This window comes from Pipistrellus kuhlii, unplaced genomic scaffold (assembly GCF_014108245.1).
Source record: "Pipistrellus kuhlii isolate mPipKuh1 unplaced genomic scaffold, mPipKuh1.p scaffold_m20_p_2, whole genome shotgun sequence".
In the NCBI taxonomy this organism is placed as follows: domain Eukaryota; kingdom Metazoa; phylum Chordata; class Mammalia; order Chiroptera; family Vespertilionidae; genus Pipistrellus; species Pipistrellus kuhlii.
Genome location: NW_023425515.1, coordinates 179,059,477 through 179,075,421, shown reverse-complemented (window position 1 = coordinate 179,075,421; position 15,945 = coordinate 179,059,477). Strand labels below are relative to the sequence as shown.

Genomic DNA, 15,945 nt, shown 5'->3' with positions numbered 1-15,945 from the left:
TCCCAGTCAGGGCATGTATCTGGGTTTGATCACAAACAACACGTATGTTTTTTTCTCTTACCCTCCTCTCTCTAAGCATGTCCTCAGGTGAAAATGAGATATTATCCTTGATACCCGTTCCTCCTTTAATGCCTTCCTTCAAATTCAATCAATCAACAAAACCTCTAATTTTACCTCCTAAAATGCCCATTTCTCACTGCCTTCACTGCCATTATATTATACCATGTCTTTTTTCCCCTCCTATTCCAACTCCTAGCTTAAAAAATCCATCCTATCTAGCAGAAACCAGTTTGGCTCAGTGGATAGAGCGTTGGCCTGCGGACTGAAGGGTCCCGGGTTTGATTCTGGACAAGGGCATGTGCCTTGGTTGCCGGCACATCCCCAGTGGGGAGTGTGCAAGAGGCAGCTGGTCGATGTCTCTCTCTCGTCGATGTTTATAACTATCTCTCTTTCTCTGTAAAAAAATCAATAAAATATATTTTTTAAAAATCCATTTTATCTAATAAAAGGGTAATATGCAAATTATCCATCACTCAGTCACAAAGATGATGGCACCCAGTCCTCTCAGGCCCACTGGAGTCCCCCAGTCCTGGGCGGGGAAGGGGACACTGGCAGCAGGCAGCATGAGCAGCCTGGCAGAGTGCTTGCTTCGTTGCTGCGGTGACAAGGTGACAAGGCAAGCGTTCTACGCCTGGCGGCGGATGGGCCTCTGAGCAGCCTCGCCCCACAGAGAGCTACTGGCTCACGGATTTGTGCACAGGGCTACTAGTTTAATATATTGACCATGGATAGAGGACGTATCAGATATTAAACTGATAAGAACAGATACTACATTTGATCTTAGCCAAAAGGCCAAGAAACGATATTCCATATCTTTTTAAAAAAATATATTTTATTAATTTTTCACAGAGAAGAAGGGAGAGGGATAGAGAGCTAGAAACATCGATGAGAGAGATACATCGACCAGCTGCCTCCTGCACAGCCCCCACAGGGGATGTGCCCACAACCAATGTACATGCCCTTGACCAGAATCGAACCTGGGACCCTTCAGTCCCCAGACTGACACTCTTATCCACTGAGCTAAACCGGTTTTGGCTATATACCATATCTTTTTAAAAATATATTTTTATTGATTTCAGAGAGGAAGGGAGAGAGAGCTAGAGATAGAAAGATCAATCATGAGAGAGAATCATCAATCATCAGTCCTGCACACCCCCTAGTAAGGATAGAGCCCGCAGCCCTTCGCATGTGCCCTTGACCAGAATTGAACCCAGGACCCTTCAATCCGCAGGCTGACGCTCTATTTCACTGAGCAAAACCAGCCAGGGCTGTACCATATCTTTTGCCTGGACTTACTGCAATGCTCTTTTAATTCCTAATATCTTTTCTCCCTAAATCTATTTCCCACACTGAAATCAGAATTAAAGAGAGTTAACATCATCTTAAAACATAAACCTGACTCCTAACTGGTTTGGCTCAGTAGATAGAGCATCAGCCTGCAGACTGTAGGGACCCAGGTTCGATTCCAGTCAAGGGCATGAATGTACCTTGGTTGCTGGCACATTCTCAGTAAGGGGGTGTGCAGGAGGCAGCTGATCGATGATTCTCTCTCATCGATGTTTCTAACTCTCCCTCTCCCTCCTTCTCTGTAAAAAATCAATAAAATATATTTTAAAAACACGCACAACAAAACATAAACCTGAGAATGCTATAAACCTTTTACCAGCTGATCATTTGTAGCCAACATCTTAAGTTCCTGTATTTCTCCTTTCTGTCCAGTTCTCCAGTTTATCTGGTGCCACCCTCTCTCTCATTATGTATCAGTCATTCTGGCCTTCTGTCAGTTCCTCACCTGCGCCAAACACTTTCCCTGCTTGGGGCCTTTGCGCTATTGTTCCCCACTCCCTCCTCTCATTGTCTGCTTAATTTCTCGTTATCCTTCAGGCTTTAGCTGAAGCTCACCGCCTCAGGGAAAACCTCCTTTGTCCCTCACACCCCCAGGCCAGGTTCCTCTGTGCTTTCTCCTCGCACTTTGTGCAACTTTAACTGAATAACTATTTGCTGACAGTCGGTTTCCCTGACTAGTCTAGACGCTTCAAGAAAAGTAAACTCTTCAGGTATTCTGTCCTGCTCATGGCCTGGCCCTCAATAAATACTGCTTGAAAGAAGGATTGAATGCTTCATCTACCCAGTTGCAAAGCTGCCACTGGAACACAGACCCATGAACCATGAGGGGTCTGTCACATAAAATGACACCCCTCCCTCCAGACTTCCACTCCCTCTTCGCAGTAATTAAATACATTAGACTTGTGTGTTCTGTTCAGGGGCCTATCACAACCAATCTGGTTGAACTAAAATCCAGGTTGAGGGATTACCCTTCTCTCCAAGAATATTTGCATTTTAACTGGGAACTCCCAGGTGACGGTAAGTAATCCCAAAGGAACTAATAATTTCAGGCACCAGGAAGATATCATTGGGAGGAGGGAATCTTCACGACCAAGCCTTAATGGAATTATAGGAATCTACAAGGTACTAGACTTGCTTTAATGTCTTTTTTTTAAAAAAAAACTTTATCTTCACAACCAGCCTTTTAAGGAGATATTATCCCCTTTATCAAATGAGGAAATCTCTGAAAGGTTTAGTAATTTACCAGATGTTGCAAATCTGGTGGGGGAACCAGTATCTATTCGATAGTCCCTCCCCCTCCCAGGTTTGACTCCCTATCAATCTTCCTTTAACTATGCTGATAAGTGTAGGCAACTGCTTATAGTTTATTCATAAATCTGGCTGAGTAGCTTTAAAAGAGGGCTCCTGGGTTTCTTTCATTCCCTTGGTGGGAACTATGCTCTGCGACTTGACATTTTATTGTCTTTTCCAGAAGTCCATCACATGTGGTGTCTGACCTTATTTATTCCAACCATAAATGCGGTTAAAGGCAGAAAGAAAACAAATTGAGTACTGGGAGCGTAATTATGATGCAAAATCCAATACGTCATCATTTATTTTACTACTGAGTCCACCAAAGCCTCCAGTATCCAGGGTGTGAATGGTATCAGGTTGACACTTAGTAGTGCATTATTTATCTGTTTACTACTATTTGCAAAACCAAAAGCTATTGGGCTATCCTAGGATCAAATATCCCTGCATGAGTTGGGTTTGCCTCTGACTAAAAATGCTTTTGCCCATCCTTTGATCGCCTCTGGATTCTGATTCTTGAATACAGGATTTCTGACACTATTATGTTCTTCTTGGTGTCAGATACACACCTATTTAATAGCTTTGTGATTTTGGCCGAAGCCGGTTTGGCTCAATGGATAGAGGGTCGGCTTGGGAACTGAAAAGTCCCAGGTTCGATTCCGGTCAGAGGCATGTGCCTTGGTTGCGGGCACATCCCTGGTGGGGGTTGTGCAAGAGGCGGCTGATCAATGACTCTCTCTCTCATCGATGTTTCTAACTCTCTATCTCTCTCCCTTCCTCTCTGTAAAAATCAATAAAATATATTAAAAAAATAGCTTTGTGACTTTGGACACATAAATTAACTTCTCTACTCCCCTGCCCCATCTGCCCCCAGCCCCGCCCCCCCCCCCCTCGCCTTTGTAAAATGGAGTTATTTTGAAGATGCTGAAAGCCTTTGTTAAGGCTTTGAAAACACTTAACAAAACCTAACATAGAGCAGGTATTCAAGTAGCATTAATTTCCTTTTTTCCTCCTTCCTCCAATAGATAAGGACATTTTCTTTTTTTAATTGATTTTAGAGAGGGAAGGCAGGGAGAGGGGGAGGGGAGAAGGGGAGGGGAAGGGGACGAGGTCCGTGGTTCCACTTGCCCATGCACTCACCAGCAGACCCTGCAGGTGCCTGCCCACCCAAAGGGACCAGCAACAGCCCCGGCTTAGGCTTAGCGGGACGACGCTCCAACTAATGGAGCTCCCGGGCCAGGGCAGGACACTTCCTTTTGAAGCCCATAGACTTAATAGAGCTAATAGATTCTCCGGACTCGTTGAAAGTCATAAAAAATTTTGTGCAGATGTGTAAGGTTTGACTTCATTGGAAACAAAGGCCCTCGGATTACGGGTGCCAGTGACTATCCTAAGAAAAAATTTTAGATTCTAAAAAAAAAAAAAAAAAAAAAAAAAGTGTCGATTTTCTTCCCTGCAATGCCAAATGGTGACTCTCTTGCAGGGAACCAAATTTCGGTGGATGTTTTTGTTCTTGTTCTCTGGGCACGTTTTCTTTCACTAGCCGGGCCCCCGAGGAGGGGAGTCCTCCCGAGGCGGGGCCCACAGGAAGTTTCCTTGGGGGCTCTGTGACCCTCTTCGGGTTTCCTCCCAGGCGGGGGTGGGGTGCCATCTGCAGCTGGGAAGCAGGTTTATTTTACGGTCTCTCAGGCTTCAGGGGTGGGTCCTCCCTGAGAGGCAGGTTTTTGTGGGGCTTCTCCAGCTAAAGTGACTCCCTCCAGGTATTAAGTTAAAAACCTCGTGGTACGACCCTGCGGTCCCCACCCTCCTAGGCCCCAACCCCGAGGCGGTGGGGGCGGGAAGGCCGCGCGCCCGCGCGCGCCGCTTCCGCTCCTCCAGCCCGCCAGAGGGCGCTGCGGCCCCGCCTCGTCCTTCCCGAGGCGCCTCGCGCCGGGCCCCTTCCGCGTGGGTGAGTGAATGTGAGAGTCAGCGCCGCGCCGCGCTCGCCGTCCGCCTCCGCCGCCCGGCGCTCTCCCTCCGGCTGCCTGGGGCGGGCGCGCGCGTCAAGCCATAGAGACGGGCGTTGAGCTCCCGGGCTAGAGCGTCGCCGAGTCGGAGCCGGAGCCGGAGCCGCGCGCTGTGTCTCCGCTGCGTCCGCCGAGGCCCAGAGTGTCAGGGACAAAAGCCGCCGCCGCGCCGCTTGCTCCCGCCGCTGGGGCTCATCCGCCGCCGCCGACGCTCTGAGGAGAGCCCGCCGCCGCCGCCGCCCGCGAGGATCCGAGAGCCATGTCGGCCAGCAGCCTCCTGGAGCAGGTACAGGCCCGGCCCGCATGCCTCGGCCATTGTGTGTGAGGCGAGAGAGGGAAGCCCGACCAGGCCCGGGCCCTTCGCCCCCGGCCGGGCCGAGCTGAGGCGGCGCCTCTCGCGGGCCGGGTTTCGGGCCTCTCGGGCCGGCCGCGCCCTGCGCCTCGCCCTCGGCCCGCTCTTCCCGCTCCTCCCGGCCCTCCTCGGCGCCGGCGCCGCCTTCCTCCTCAGCGGGCCTCGCTTTCCTTCCTCGTTCCCTTCCCCTGCCTTGAGGCCGGCGGGGCCCCGTAGCGTCGCGGCTGGCGCGTCCCCCGCTTTTTCCTCCCCCCGCGGCCCCGCCGGCCCCGCCGGCCCCGCGCTCTCCCCGCCGCCCGTGTCCCAGGCTCCCTTCCCCTCCACCTCCATTCCCGACGCCGACCCCGCGGCCTGCGCCTTTCTCCCTCTCCCCGCCCGGCTCTAACGTGTCTCTCTCCTCCATTTCTCCCTCGGATAACTTGCTGTTCGGCGACGTTCCCTTCGCCCGCAGAGACCCAAAGGTCAAGGAAACAAAGGTGAGGAGCGCCCGGCCCGCCGGCGGCCCGGAGCGGGGGCCCGGGCGGCCTGGGGGGGCGGGTCTCGGGGAAGCGGCCGGGGCCGGGGCCGGGGCCGGGGCCGGGGCCGGGCCTCTCGGAGGGAAGCCCCCGGGTTCGCAGGTGCCTCGCACTCCCGCGTGTTGGACCCTTTTCTCCCGGCGTGTTCTCGCAGCTGGCGAACAGCTTTTTCGGCGGAACAAGGAGTAATTATTCACCCAGGGTGGGGGTGGCCTCGGTTTCTGAAAAATGTCTCAGGTCCTCCGTTTCCTGTAGGTCTCAGAAGGCCTTTGTTTTTCATCCTCGTGGATCGCACTCTGGGAAGTAACTCTCACATGTGACCCGAGTGGAGGGGGTTGGGGGAGGCGGGAGGGCAGGGAAATCGAGAGGAGCCAATAAAATGACCTTTTTGGATCCACTTTGCTTTGGGTGGAGGGAGACGTTTTTTATGGACGAAATGCTGCTGAGCGTTCATGCTCGTCCTTCGCTTTTTGAAACGCAAATGTGATTGCTCTGTTTAGTAAGGTCCCCCGCCCCCTCCTCTGGTTGGGATATATTTGGTTACTTTGGGTTGGGAGCGTGTATGACTGAGACGTTCTTAATTTGAATTCTTTCCCTTTAGTACAAAATGGATCTGTACATCAAAAGGATGGACTAAATGATGATGATTTTGAACCTTACTTGAGCCCCCAGGCAAGGCCCGTGAGTAATTAACCATTTACATTCCTGATCAAAGAGTATATATTAATTAGCATTCTTTCTTTTTCCCTGTGGATGAGTCTCACTTTCGGGGTGACTTTCTTCCTACTAGTCACTGTGTTGTAAAAAGTTGTTACAAATGTTATCGATTCTTAGGATTTCCATCTCTCTTGTCAGCAAACATAGTGTATTGTGAGACTAGTTCTGATGCACTTTACAGTGTGCTAGCAGTAACACCTGTTTGAGCGATTCTTCCCTCTTACCAAGAGTATACAATGTAAAACTTAATCCTTTTTAGTGTTAAACATTCTGAGTTTTCACCCCAAACCCTCCCCCCCCTGAAAATTGGATTTATATGTGATGGGAAAAACTAATAAAAGTATTAGTCACCTGAAATTTATTCAACCCTGCAGAACTGGGTTTTCTCCTCTGCTAACTAGTTAGTGGGATCTTAGAACTATTTTGCCGTTAGGTTCTAGTTTTTCGAGTTGAGCTGTATCTATATTTATAGAGAACAAGTTTGGATTCCCATATAGGGAGCTATAGGATTTATAAAATGGAGTTTAAAAAAAAGGTAAAATACTGTGTAGCACAAATTAAGATAAAAATTATTGAGGTTTTTGTAATTTAAACTATCTTCTAATGTGAAGATTAGTTGCATACAGGTTCATGACCTGTATATATAGAAACTTTTTTAATGTGGCAGCTCTTTTGTATAAATAACTTTTGTCCCAAAGACATAGTTACAAAGTTGTGGCAAATAAAGCTTCCAGATTAATAAACCAAAATACCCTAAAAGAAGAAAAAGCTTATGGAACATTTATATAAATTCTGAACAGATGCTGTGTGATAGATGTAATAGTCTAGAATAACTTGGCATATTAGTGTATGTCCATATTTGGACCTAATTCTTACATAAAACTTTAAAGATTTCTTATGTAAAATTTTCTGCATTGAATATATAGAACTTACTTAAGTGATTGGAAAAAAGTTTTTACAGAGGATAACCAGTTAATCAGGAAAAGTAGGGAAGGAAGTAGAGGAATGAACTATTAATAGATTCTTGCTATTGAAGTAGTTTGCTTACGTAATTATAACAGGGAGAGTGGGAGCATTTGGAAATATAATTCTAGGTAGTTCTTGTGAAACATTGTGTAATTCAGATTTTTGAGTTCAGTGGCATGTGAGAACCTGCTAGTTCAGTTGTAGGCATTTAGCTGTATAATGGCATAACCAGTGATAGTGAATTTGTTTTTCTTCTCAAGTAACCTAAAGCTTAAATGTCTTTATGTTAAAAAATTTTGAGGAGAATCATAATGTCAACAATAACAAATAAACTTAAAAAATATGTTGTGAGGAAATAGAAATCTTGGTTGAATAGATCTGAGAGTCTGTCCGTTGTAGTTTACTTTCAAAAGTAATTCTTCAACTTTTTTTTATCAATTTCTCATCATTTATGTTGGAGTAATGCTTCAGGCTTAATCCAGCCACTATAGACTGAATTTTTAATACAATATGGATTTGCTAAAGTTTTAACACTATCTTTGAGAAATACTTAATTTTAAGAGAAGTCTATGTGTGGAAATACAGTTTGATTTTTACTTTATTTTTTAGGGAAAATTTAAATTGGCAGAGAAAAGCACATTTTATTAAACCACATGACTGGAAATGTTTAATCTTCAAGAGATGTGTGTTAGTGGCTAGGGAGTAGTAGTCTTACTTTTGGTAATATAAACTTAAGGCTTAAGATAGTGGTATTTATCCAAATCTCTTAAGAATAAAACTCCATATTATCTCTAGCTTAAATACTCTCATTTAAGGGACTATTCTGTGAGCTATAGAATTTATAAAAAAAACAAAGGGGGGAAATAGGTTCAGCACAAACTAAAATAAAATCAAGAATGATTGAAGTTTTTGCAATGTGAAGACTAGTTGCATATAAGTTTATATTTTTGTTTCTTCTTTAGGATAATTCCTTTTTTAAAAGTAATGGACTGTATGGTATCTTTCGAATTATACTCCTGTATAATTTATATGTTTTTTAAAATTCATTTTCAGAGTGAGAGGAGAGGGGGGGGGGAGAGAGAGAAATATTGGTGAGAGAGAAATGTCATTGATCATCTGCCTCCTGCAACACCCCCTTCTGGGGATGGAGCCCACAACTGGGCATGTCCCTGATTGGGAATCAAACAGTGACCTTCTGGTTCATAGTTTGATGCTCAACCACTGTGTCACACAGACTGAGATATACTTCTCTGTTTTTAATGGAAAAATTCAATGTGCATCTTAGATTATAGCTATTCATTTTATAAGAGAAGCAGAACAGGTAACAACATTTTTCTAGTTTTTTTCTCTGGAAGCCACTGTACATTTCCTTTCCAGGTTATAATTAAATAGTGACATCTGTTTATGTTCCCAGATGGTTTGCCAAGAGGCTACCACTGTAAATTAGATGTAGTGAACCTTGTTTTTTAAAATACATTTTATTGATTTTTTACAGAGAGGAAGGGAGAGGGATAGAGAGTTAGAAACATCGATGAGAGAGAAACATCAATCAGCTGCCTCTTGCACACCCTCCGCTGGGAATGTGCCCACAACCAAGCAAGGTACATGCCCTTGACCGGAATTGAACCTGGGACCCTTGAGTCCGCAGGCCCCACTGAGCCAAACTGGCTAGGGCAACCGTGTTTGTGTGTGTGTGTGTTTTAAAAACACAAACTTATTTGACACATACCAAAATGTCTTTATATATTTAATTAATTTGAATAAGTAAATTCAGTTATACTTTGGTAATTGAAAATAGCCTGGCTGGTGTGCCTCAGTGGTTGAGCATTGACCTATGTAACCAGATCACAGATTGATTCCTGGTTAGGGCATTGGCCCAGGTTGCAGATTGCGGGCTTGATCCCCAATAGGGAGTGTGAAAGAGGCAGCCGATTGATGATTCTCTCATCATTGATGTTTCTTTCTCTCCCTCTCCCTTCCTATTTGAAATCAGTAAAAATATATTTTAAAAAAGGAAATAAATTCATGCACCAATATTTTAACAGAATAAAGTGCAGGATTTATGAATGCAAAAATCATACCATTAAAATATTTACTAATAAGATTTAAGAAGTTTTCATGACACACAGACACTATTGCTATTTAAATATAGTTGCAGAACCTTGTTTTTTGGTTTATGGCTGAGGAATGGCTACACAGATTTTTTGGAGAGAACTTTAAATTTTCAATTCTTTTTGTCCTGTTTTTACCTATTATAGGATGGTGTTTTAATAGTTTAATAGTTGTTGAGATGTGACCATGTGAAATGGTCACTCTCTTTTTTTATGGTGGTGGATGAAATAGTTGAATTATATGAATACTTGGGAAAGGAAATGTCCTGATTGTTTATTTTTGTGTTTAGTTTAGTTGTGTTTTTTTCTTCTTCCACAGAATAATGCATATACTGCCATGTCAGATTCCTACCTACCCAGTTACTACAGTCCCTCCATTGGCTTCTCCTATTCTTTGGGTGAAGCTGCTTGGTCCACTGGGGGTGACACAGCCATGCCCTATCTAACTTCTTATGGACAACTGAGCAACGGAGAGCCTCACTTCCTACCAGATGCAATGTTTGGACAGCCAGGAGCCCTTGGTAGCACTCCGTTTCTTGGTCAGCATGGTTTTAATTTCTTTCCCAGTGGTATTGACTTCTCAGCTTGGGGAAATAGCAGTTCTCAGGGACAGTCTACTCAGAGCTCTGGATATAGTAGCAATTATGCTTATGCACCTAGCTCCTTAGGTGGAGCCATGATTGATGGACAGTCTGCTTTCGCCAGTGAGACCCTCAATAAAGCTCCTGGCATGAATACTATAGACCAAGGGATGGCAGCACTGAAGTTGAGTAGCACAGAAGTTGCAAGCAATGTTCCAAAAGTTGTAGGCTCTGCTGTTGGTACTGGGTCCATTACTAATAACATTGTGGCTTCTAATAGTTTGCCTCCAGCTACCATTGCTCCTCCAAAACCAGCATCTTGGGCTGATATTGCTAGCAAGCCTGCTAAACAGCAACCTAAGTTGAAGGCAAAGAATGGCATCGCAGGGTCAAGTCTTCCACCACCCCCGATAAAGCATAACATGGATATTGGAACTTGGGATAACAAGGGTCCTGTGGCAAAAGCCCCCTCACAGGCTTTGGTTCAGAATATAGGTCAGCAGCCAGCCCAGGGGTCTCCCCAGCCTGTTGGTCAACAGGCTAACAATAGCCCACCAGTGGCTCAAGCATCAGTAGGGCAACAGACACAGCCATTGCCCCCACCTCCACCACAGCCTGCCCAGCTCTCCGTCCAGCAACAGGCAGCTCAGCCAACCCGCTGGGTAGCACCTCGGAACCGTGGCAGTGGGTTTGGTCATAACGGGGTGGATGGTAATGGAGTAGGACAGTCTCAGGCTGGATCTGGATCTACTCCTTCAGAACCTCACCCAGTGTTGGAGAAGCTACGGTCCATTAATAATTATAACCCTAAGGATTTTGACTGGAATCTGAAACATGGCCGGGTTTTCATCATTAAGAGCTACTCTGAGGACGATATCCACCGTTCCATTAAGTATAATATCTGGTGCAGCACAGAGCATGGTAACAAGAGACTGGATGCTGCTTATCGCTCCATGAACGGGAAAGGCCCCGTTTACTTACTTTTCAGTGTCAACGGCAGTGGACACTTCTGTGGCGTTGCGGAAATGAAATCTGCTGTGGACTACAACACATGTGCAGGTGTGTGGTCCCAGGACAAATGGAAGGGTCGTTTTGATGTCAGGTGGATTTTTGTGAAGGACGTTCCCAATAGCCAGCTGCGACACATTCGCCTAGAGAACAACGAGAATAAACCAGTGACCAACTCCAGGGACACTCAGGAAGTGCCTCTGGAAAAGGCTAAGCAGGTGTTGAAAATCATAGCCGGCTACAAGCACACCACTTCCATTTTTGATGACTTCTCACACTATGAGAAACGCCAAGAGGAAGAAGAAAGTGTTAAAAAGGTAATCCGCTTACAATTCTTAAGACTTTTAGGGAAGGGGAGAAGGAACTAGAAAGAACAGGAGAGGTATTATACTGAATAATAAAAGCTTTAATAAAAGCTCTGGAAAAATAACACGAGTGTCATATAACAGTTTAGTCCTTTATGGGAGTATAATTGGGTCTTAACTACTTGAACCTTAGTGTAAAGGAATGTGGGAATACTAATGGAGGACAGAACTGTGCTTAAGGGAAAACAATGTATAGAAAATGAATTTATATGATGTAGAAAGAGGTGAAGAATGAGCCTGAAAGAAATCAAAGGAATGATTGAAGTGATAAAACTATGGAAGTAAGTTAAATTTGGAAAAGATTGTGGCTGTAATAAGGCAAAGAAAAAAGTTACAAGTTCTGTAGTAATAAACTTTTGGCTTAATGGGTACTGTGGTTTTCCCCCTCCCCAAGAGCTGGTGTCTCACCAAGCTTTGCCATCATTTTTCAGCCTGCTTTCTGACAACTGGCAATGTTAAGTGGATGTTTTAAATAATATATTTTTTTATTTAATTAAGAGAGGAAGGGAGAGGGAGAGATAGAAACATCAATGATGAGAGAATCATTGATTGTCTGCCACCTGCACACTCCACACTAGGGATGGAGCTCGCAACCTGGGCATGTACCTGGAATTGAACTCTGTGACCTCTTGGTTCATAGGTTGATGCTCAACCACTGAGCCATGCTGACTGGGCCATTAAGTGGATGTTTTTAAGAACGTAACTTTCTTGCTGTTATCTTTGATGTTCTGCTTGCTTTTTTTCAAAACCTTTTTTTCTATTGGAAAAGTGAAATGTTTATTTCATAAAACGTGGATAATCACAAAAGGCACTGACCTTTTGGCTCCTAACATTTTGTTGTATTTCTAAAGAGTTGCTTTCTCTTATTTCCTTTGTAACAAGTGGGAATCTTGTTAGAGTGATGGAGAATAGATACAAACTAAAGAATTGGTAATGCTACTTGGTCCTTGTGTACTGAATGAATGTAAACTTCAGGACCATAAAAGAAGGATATAAAATACTGATGGGGATTTAGACATACATAATACGTAGGAAATAGGTAGAAAGATTATGGGCAAGGAGGAATTAAAAAAAAAAAAAAAAATCTGCCGAAACCGGTTTGGCTCAGTGGTAGAGCGTCGGTCTGCGGACTGAAAGGTCCCGGGTTCGATTCCCGTCAAGGGCATGTACCTTGGTTGCGGGCACATCCCCGGTAGGGGGTGTGCAAGAGGTAGCTGGTCGATGTTTCTCTCATCGACGTTTCTAGCTCTCTCTCTCCCTTCCTCTCTGTAAAATATCAATAAAATATATTAAAAAAAAAATCTGTAAATGAATGATTGAGAATCCTGAGTAGTTATCCTTAAATGCAAAATAAGCCCCAGGGGTGGGGATGGAAGGAGGTAGAAGAGGTTGTAAGAATATGTGGTGATAAGAGACTTGACTTGAGGTGGTGAATGCACAATATAATATACAGAAGATGTATTATAAATGTATTGTACACCTGAAACCTATATAATTTTATTAACCAAAGTTACCCCAATAAATTTAATTAAAAATAAAAACAAAACCTAACAAGTTATGTAAATATATTTTTCTTAAATTTGTTATGAATTCATAGGTACCTTATATATTTGAAGTAGCAACCGAGGCATTTATTATGCCTCTATAAAAACTTAATCATTTGAACAGTAGGAGGAGGGCTCTTTGGTAGATTTTTCACCTCCTTAACATAGGATCAGAGTGCGTAGTAGTTCAACTAAAGTATAATGGTTGCCGTTTTATATTCTAACTTGTACAGACATATAAATGGAGATACACTCATCAGTGATGCCAAAAGTATTGGGGATATAGAGCCAGATTAACAAAAAGTTGGCTGTCAGAAATTTTATCCTTTTTAGTCTTTTAAACTCTTATTTTCCCCAAAGTTTAACTTAAAATCTTCAATAATCTTGTAGAAAAAGATAGTTTAGTGGTTATTTTTGCCAGACATCTGAAAGGCTCTAAAGATTTCACAGATAACCTATTTCTAGAGATACAAGGGTGACCTTTTGGCACCATGTAGTGGCATGACAGATTTTTAACATGTGAAGGGGTGTCCAGGTGCTTGGTTTAACCATTTGGAACATGCATAATATCTATCAGTTTCTTTCATCTGCAAGCATCTTGTGATTTAAAAGCAGGAAAGCAGAGACAGGAATAACTTTAGAACTGTAGATACTAAGATAAACTGGTATTATGTGTTAGAACCATGGAGAAACTGGTTTAAAAATGAAGAAGCAAGAGGACTGTTAATTTATGTAAACTTTTAATCAAGTATGTATGTGTATTAAGTTCACTTGAGTGGTTCAGTGCATGATAATTGAACTTCATAAGTAGGCGTAAGATTCATATTTTGAAATTGACCAGTCTTATGTTTTAATAGTGAATATGATCATATTTAGGGTCTTTATGAAGTTAACTAATGGATCTTTCTTAAAAATCATTCCATAAAGGCCTTGGCGTATTTTAATTGTTCTCAGGTTGGGGAACAAACCACCAGGAAAAAAATATAAAGCTTTGATTATATGTGTCAGATTACTTTTTAGTTTAGCTTCTGTAAGAGCTTTATTGGGCTTTCAGGAAGGTCTGTTATCAGTATTACTTTACTCCTCTGTTGCCCACTGTTTTCTTTAACATCCTTACATAAGTGACTGTAAACTATTATTTTAGTCTTTACTAGGCTTCCAAGACAAAACAGGTTTGATGAGAATGGGACCCATAGCTCATTGGGGCAGTAGATAGCCTTCTTAGGTTTGGTGTTTGTATGTGTGCCTTTGTATTATTTACAAGATTGCAAAAAATCTTCATGCCAAATGGGCATGGTAATTTATATGTAGGAAAATACTTAACCTTCATCCTGAAAATGATGTCATAGTTGTTCCAAAGTTTTGAGATTGGGCATGTATCTTGGCAGAACACACTGAAGCAAAATTATAGCCATTTTTGCCTAGCATTATTACTGACTTTCTGTCACATGATATAATTCAGTATCATGGAACCTTGCAGCATTAGAGCCCTCTGGCTTGAAACTTCTGACATGTGGTCTGCTTTGTTGTATACTATAGATACAATTTGTAACTTGTGTTTGCTTAGAACCTTTCCCTAATTGTTACATATTCTGTGACATCACTTTTTTTTAAATATTTTTTTTTATTGACTTTTCACACAGAGGAATAGAGAGGGATAGTTAGGAACATCGATGAGAGAATCATCAATCAGCTGCCTCTTGCACACCCTCTACTGGGGATGTGCCCTCAACCAAGGTACATGCCCTTGACCGGAACTGAACCCGGGACCTTTCAGTCCCCAGGCCAATGCTCTATCCACTGAGCCAAACCGGTTTCAGCTGTGACATCACTTTTGATGGACTTTGTAGTATTCTCTTAAAGAGGATGTGGTTATAGTGACAGCAGCTCAAGGTGTATATTTAAAAAATTTTTTGCTATTAGGTGAGGTTAAAAGGATTTCTTAAAATCCTCTAAAATTTCCTAAGTAGAAGACCTAAAGATGTGATTTGGAGTGTATTTGGATATACTTAAAATTTAGTATGCTGTTTAAGAATTGAGAAGAAGCCTTTTATTTTTATTTTTTGAACAACTTGACTGTGTACTAGACCAGGAGTTTAGTAACTATGAGAGAGCCTTACATTAGTGGCACAGGTAACAGTGTAAAACAGAAAGTGTTTTCTCAAGGTATGCACAGGGTGCCAATTTGAAAGCTTGAAGATTGCCAAACCCAGCCTGGGGTGTGGGTGGATTGGTCATAGAAAGATCCTGGAAGAAGTGATCTCTTAGCTGGATCTTGAAGATATATAGAAAATAGGTGTTTGGGAAGAGTGGTTCATAAACAGCCCAAATCTGTGACACTGTATAGATATAACTTGAACAAAAAAGGTCTAATTGGCATTTGTGGAGTGTGTTTCCCAGGAGGGAAGTTTGGAGATTAGATTAATAGAAGGGAATTGAATGAAATGTGTATGCACTTTAATTTGATACAGAAGAAATCTAAGGTCAAGTATAAAGTTGGCTTGAAAAAGTATTGAGAGTTTAGAAGAATTAGGAATAAAGTCTAATTTGAATCAGGATGAAGCAGCTCTGTGATGTGATCTTTTTTTTAAAAAAATATATTTTATTGATTTTTGCCAGAGAGGAAGGGAGAGAGATAGAGAGCTAGAAACGTCGTTGAGAGAGAAACATCGACTAGCTGCCTCCTGCACTCCCCCCACTGGGGATGTGCCCGCAACTAAGGTACATGCCCTTGACCGGAATCGAACCCAGGACCCTTCAGTCCGCAGACGGACGCCCTACCACTGAGCCAAACCGGCTTTGGCTGTGATGTGACCTTTTAATGGAAAGTGATGGGAAGCTTGTTTGGAAGTAAAGGTGTATCAGTATGTGGTAATAGTAATTATCATTGCTGAATACATATATATCACGTCCCACAATATGTTTCATATATGTTATCTTATTTCTCATAATAGTTTCTTAGTGTTTGATGGAATGTTTAGCTTAGAAGAGATCATTTTGAAATGAAACATAGTAGCTGTTATAAAATGCTTTTAAAGCTCTGCTGGTGGGTTTATTCTCTATTCCAAAGATAGCACTAGAAC

At 43.0% G+C, this 15,945-nt stretch overlaps 1 protein-coding gene and 1 pseudogene across 2 annotated transcripts in view; one reads left to right on the top strand and one right to left on the bottom strand.

Moving 5' to 3' along the window:
* Positions 1-757: 757 nt before the first annotated feature.
* On the bottom strand, positions 758-864 carry LOC118724952 (annotated as a pseudogene).
* A 3,427-nt stretch (positions 865-4,291) lies between these two features.
* The window catches only part of YTHDF2 (YTH N6-methyladenosine RNA binding protein 2), a 33,002-nt gene continuing 21,348 nt past the window's right edge, over positions 4,292-15,945 (top strand). The window contains exons 1-4 of one of the 2 annotated variants that reach the window (XR_004988979.2): positions 4,292-4,989; positions 5,507-5,531; positions 6,172-6,251; positions 9,684-11,270. Coding sequence is in view for 1 of the 2 variants with exons in the window: in XM_036443743.2 (XP_036299636.1) it covers positions 4,963-4,989; positions 5,507-5,531; positions 6,172-6,251; positions 9,684-11,270 (1,719 nt within the window). In the remaining variant the exon portion in view is untranslated. The remainder of the gene's footprint in view (positions 4,990-5,506; positions 5,532-6,171; positions 6,252-9,683; positions 11,271-15,945) is intronic. The other variant, XM_036443743.2, reaches the window with a different exon arrangement.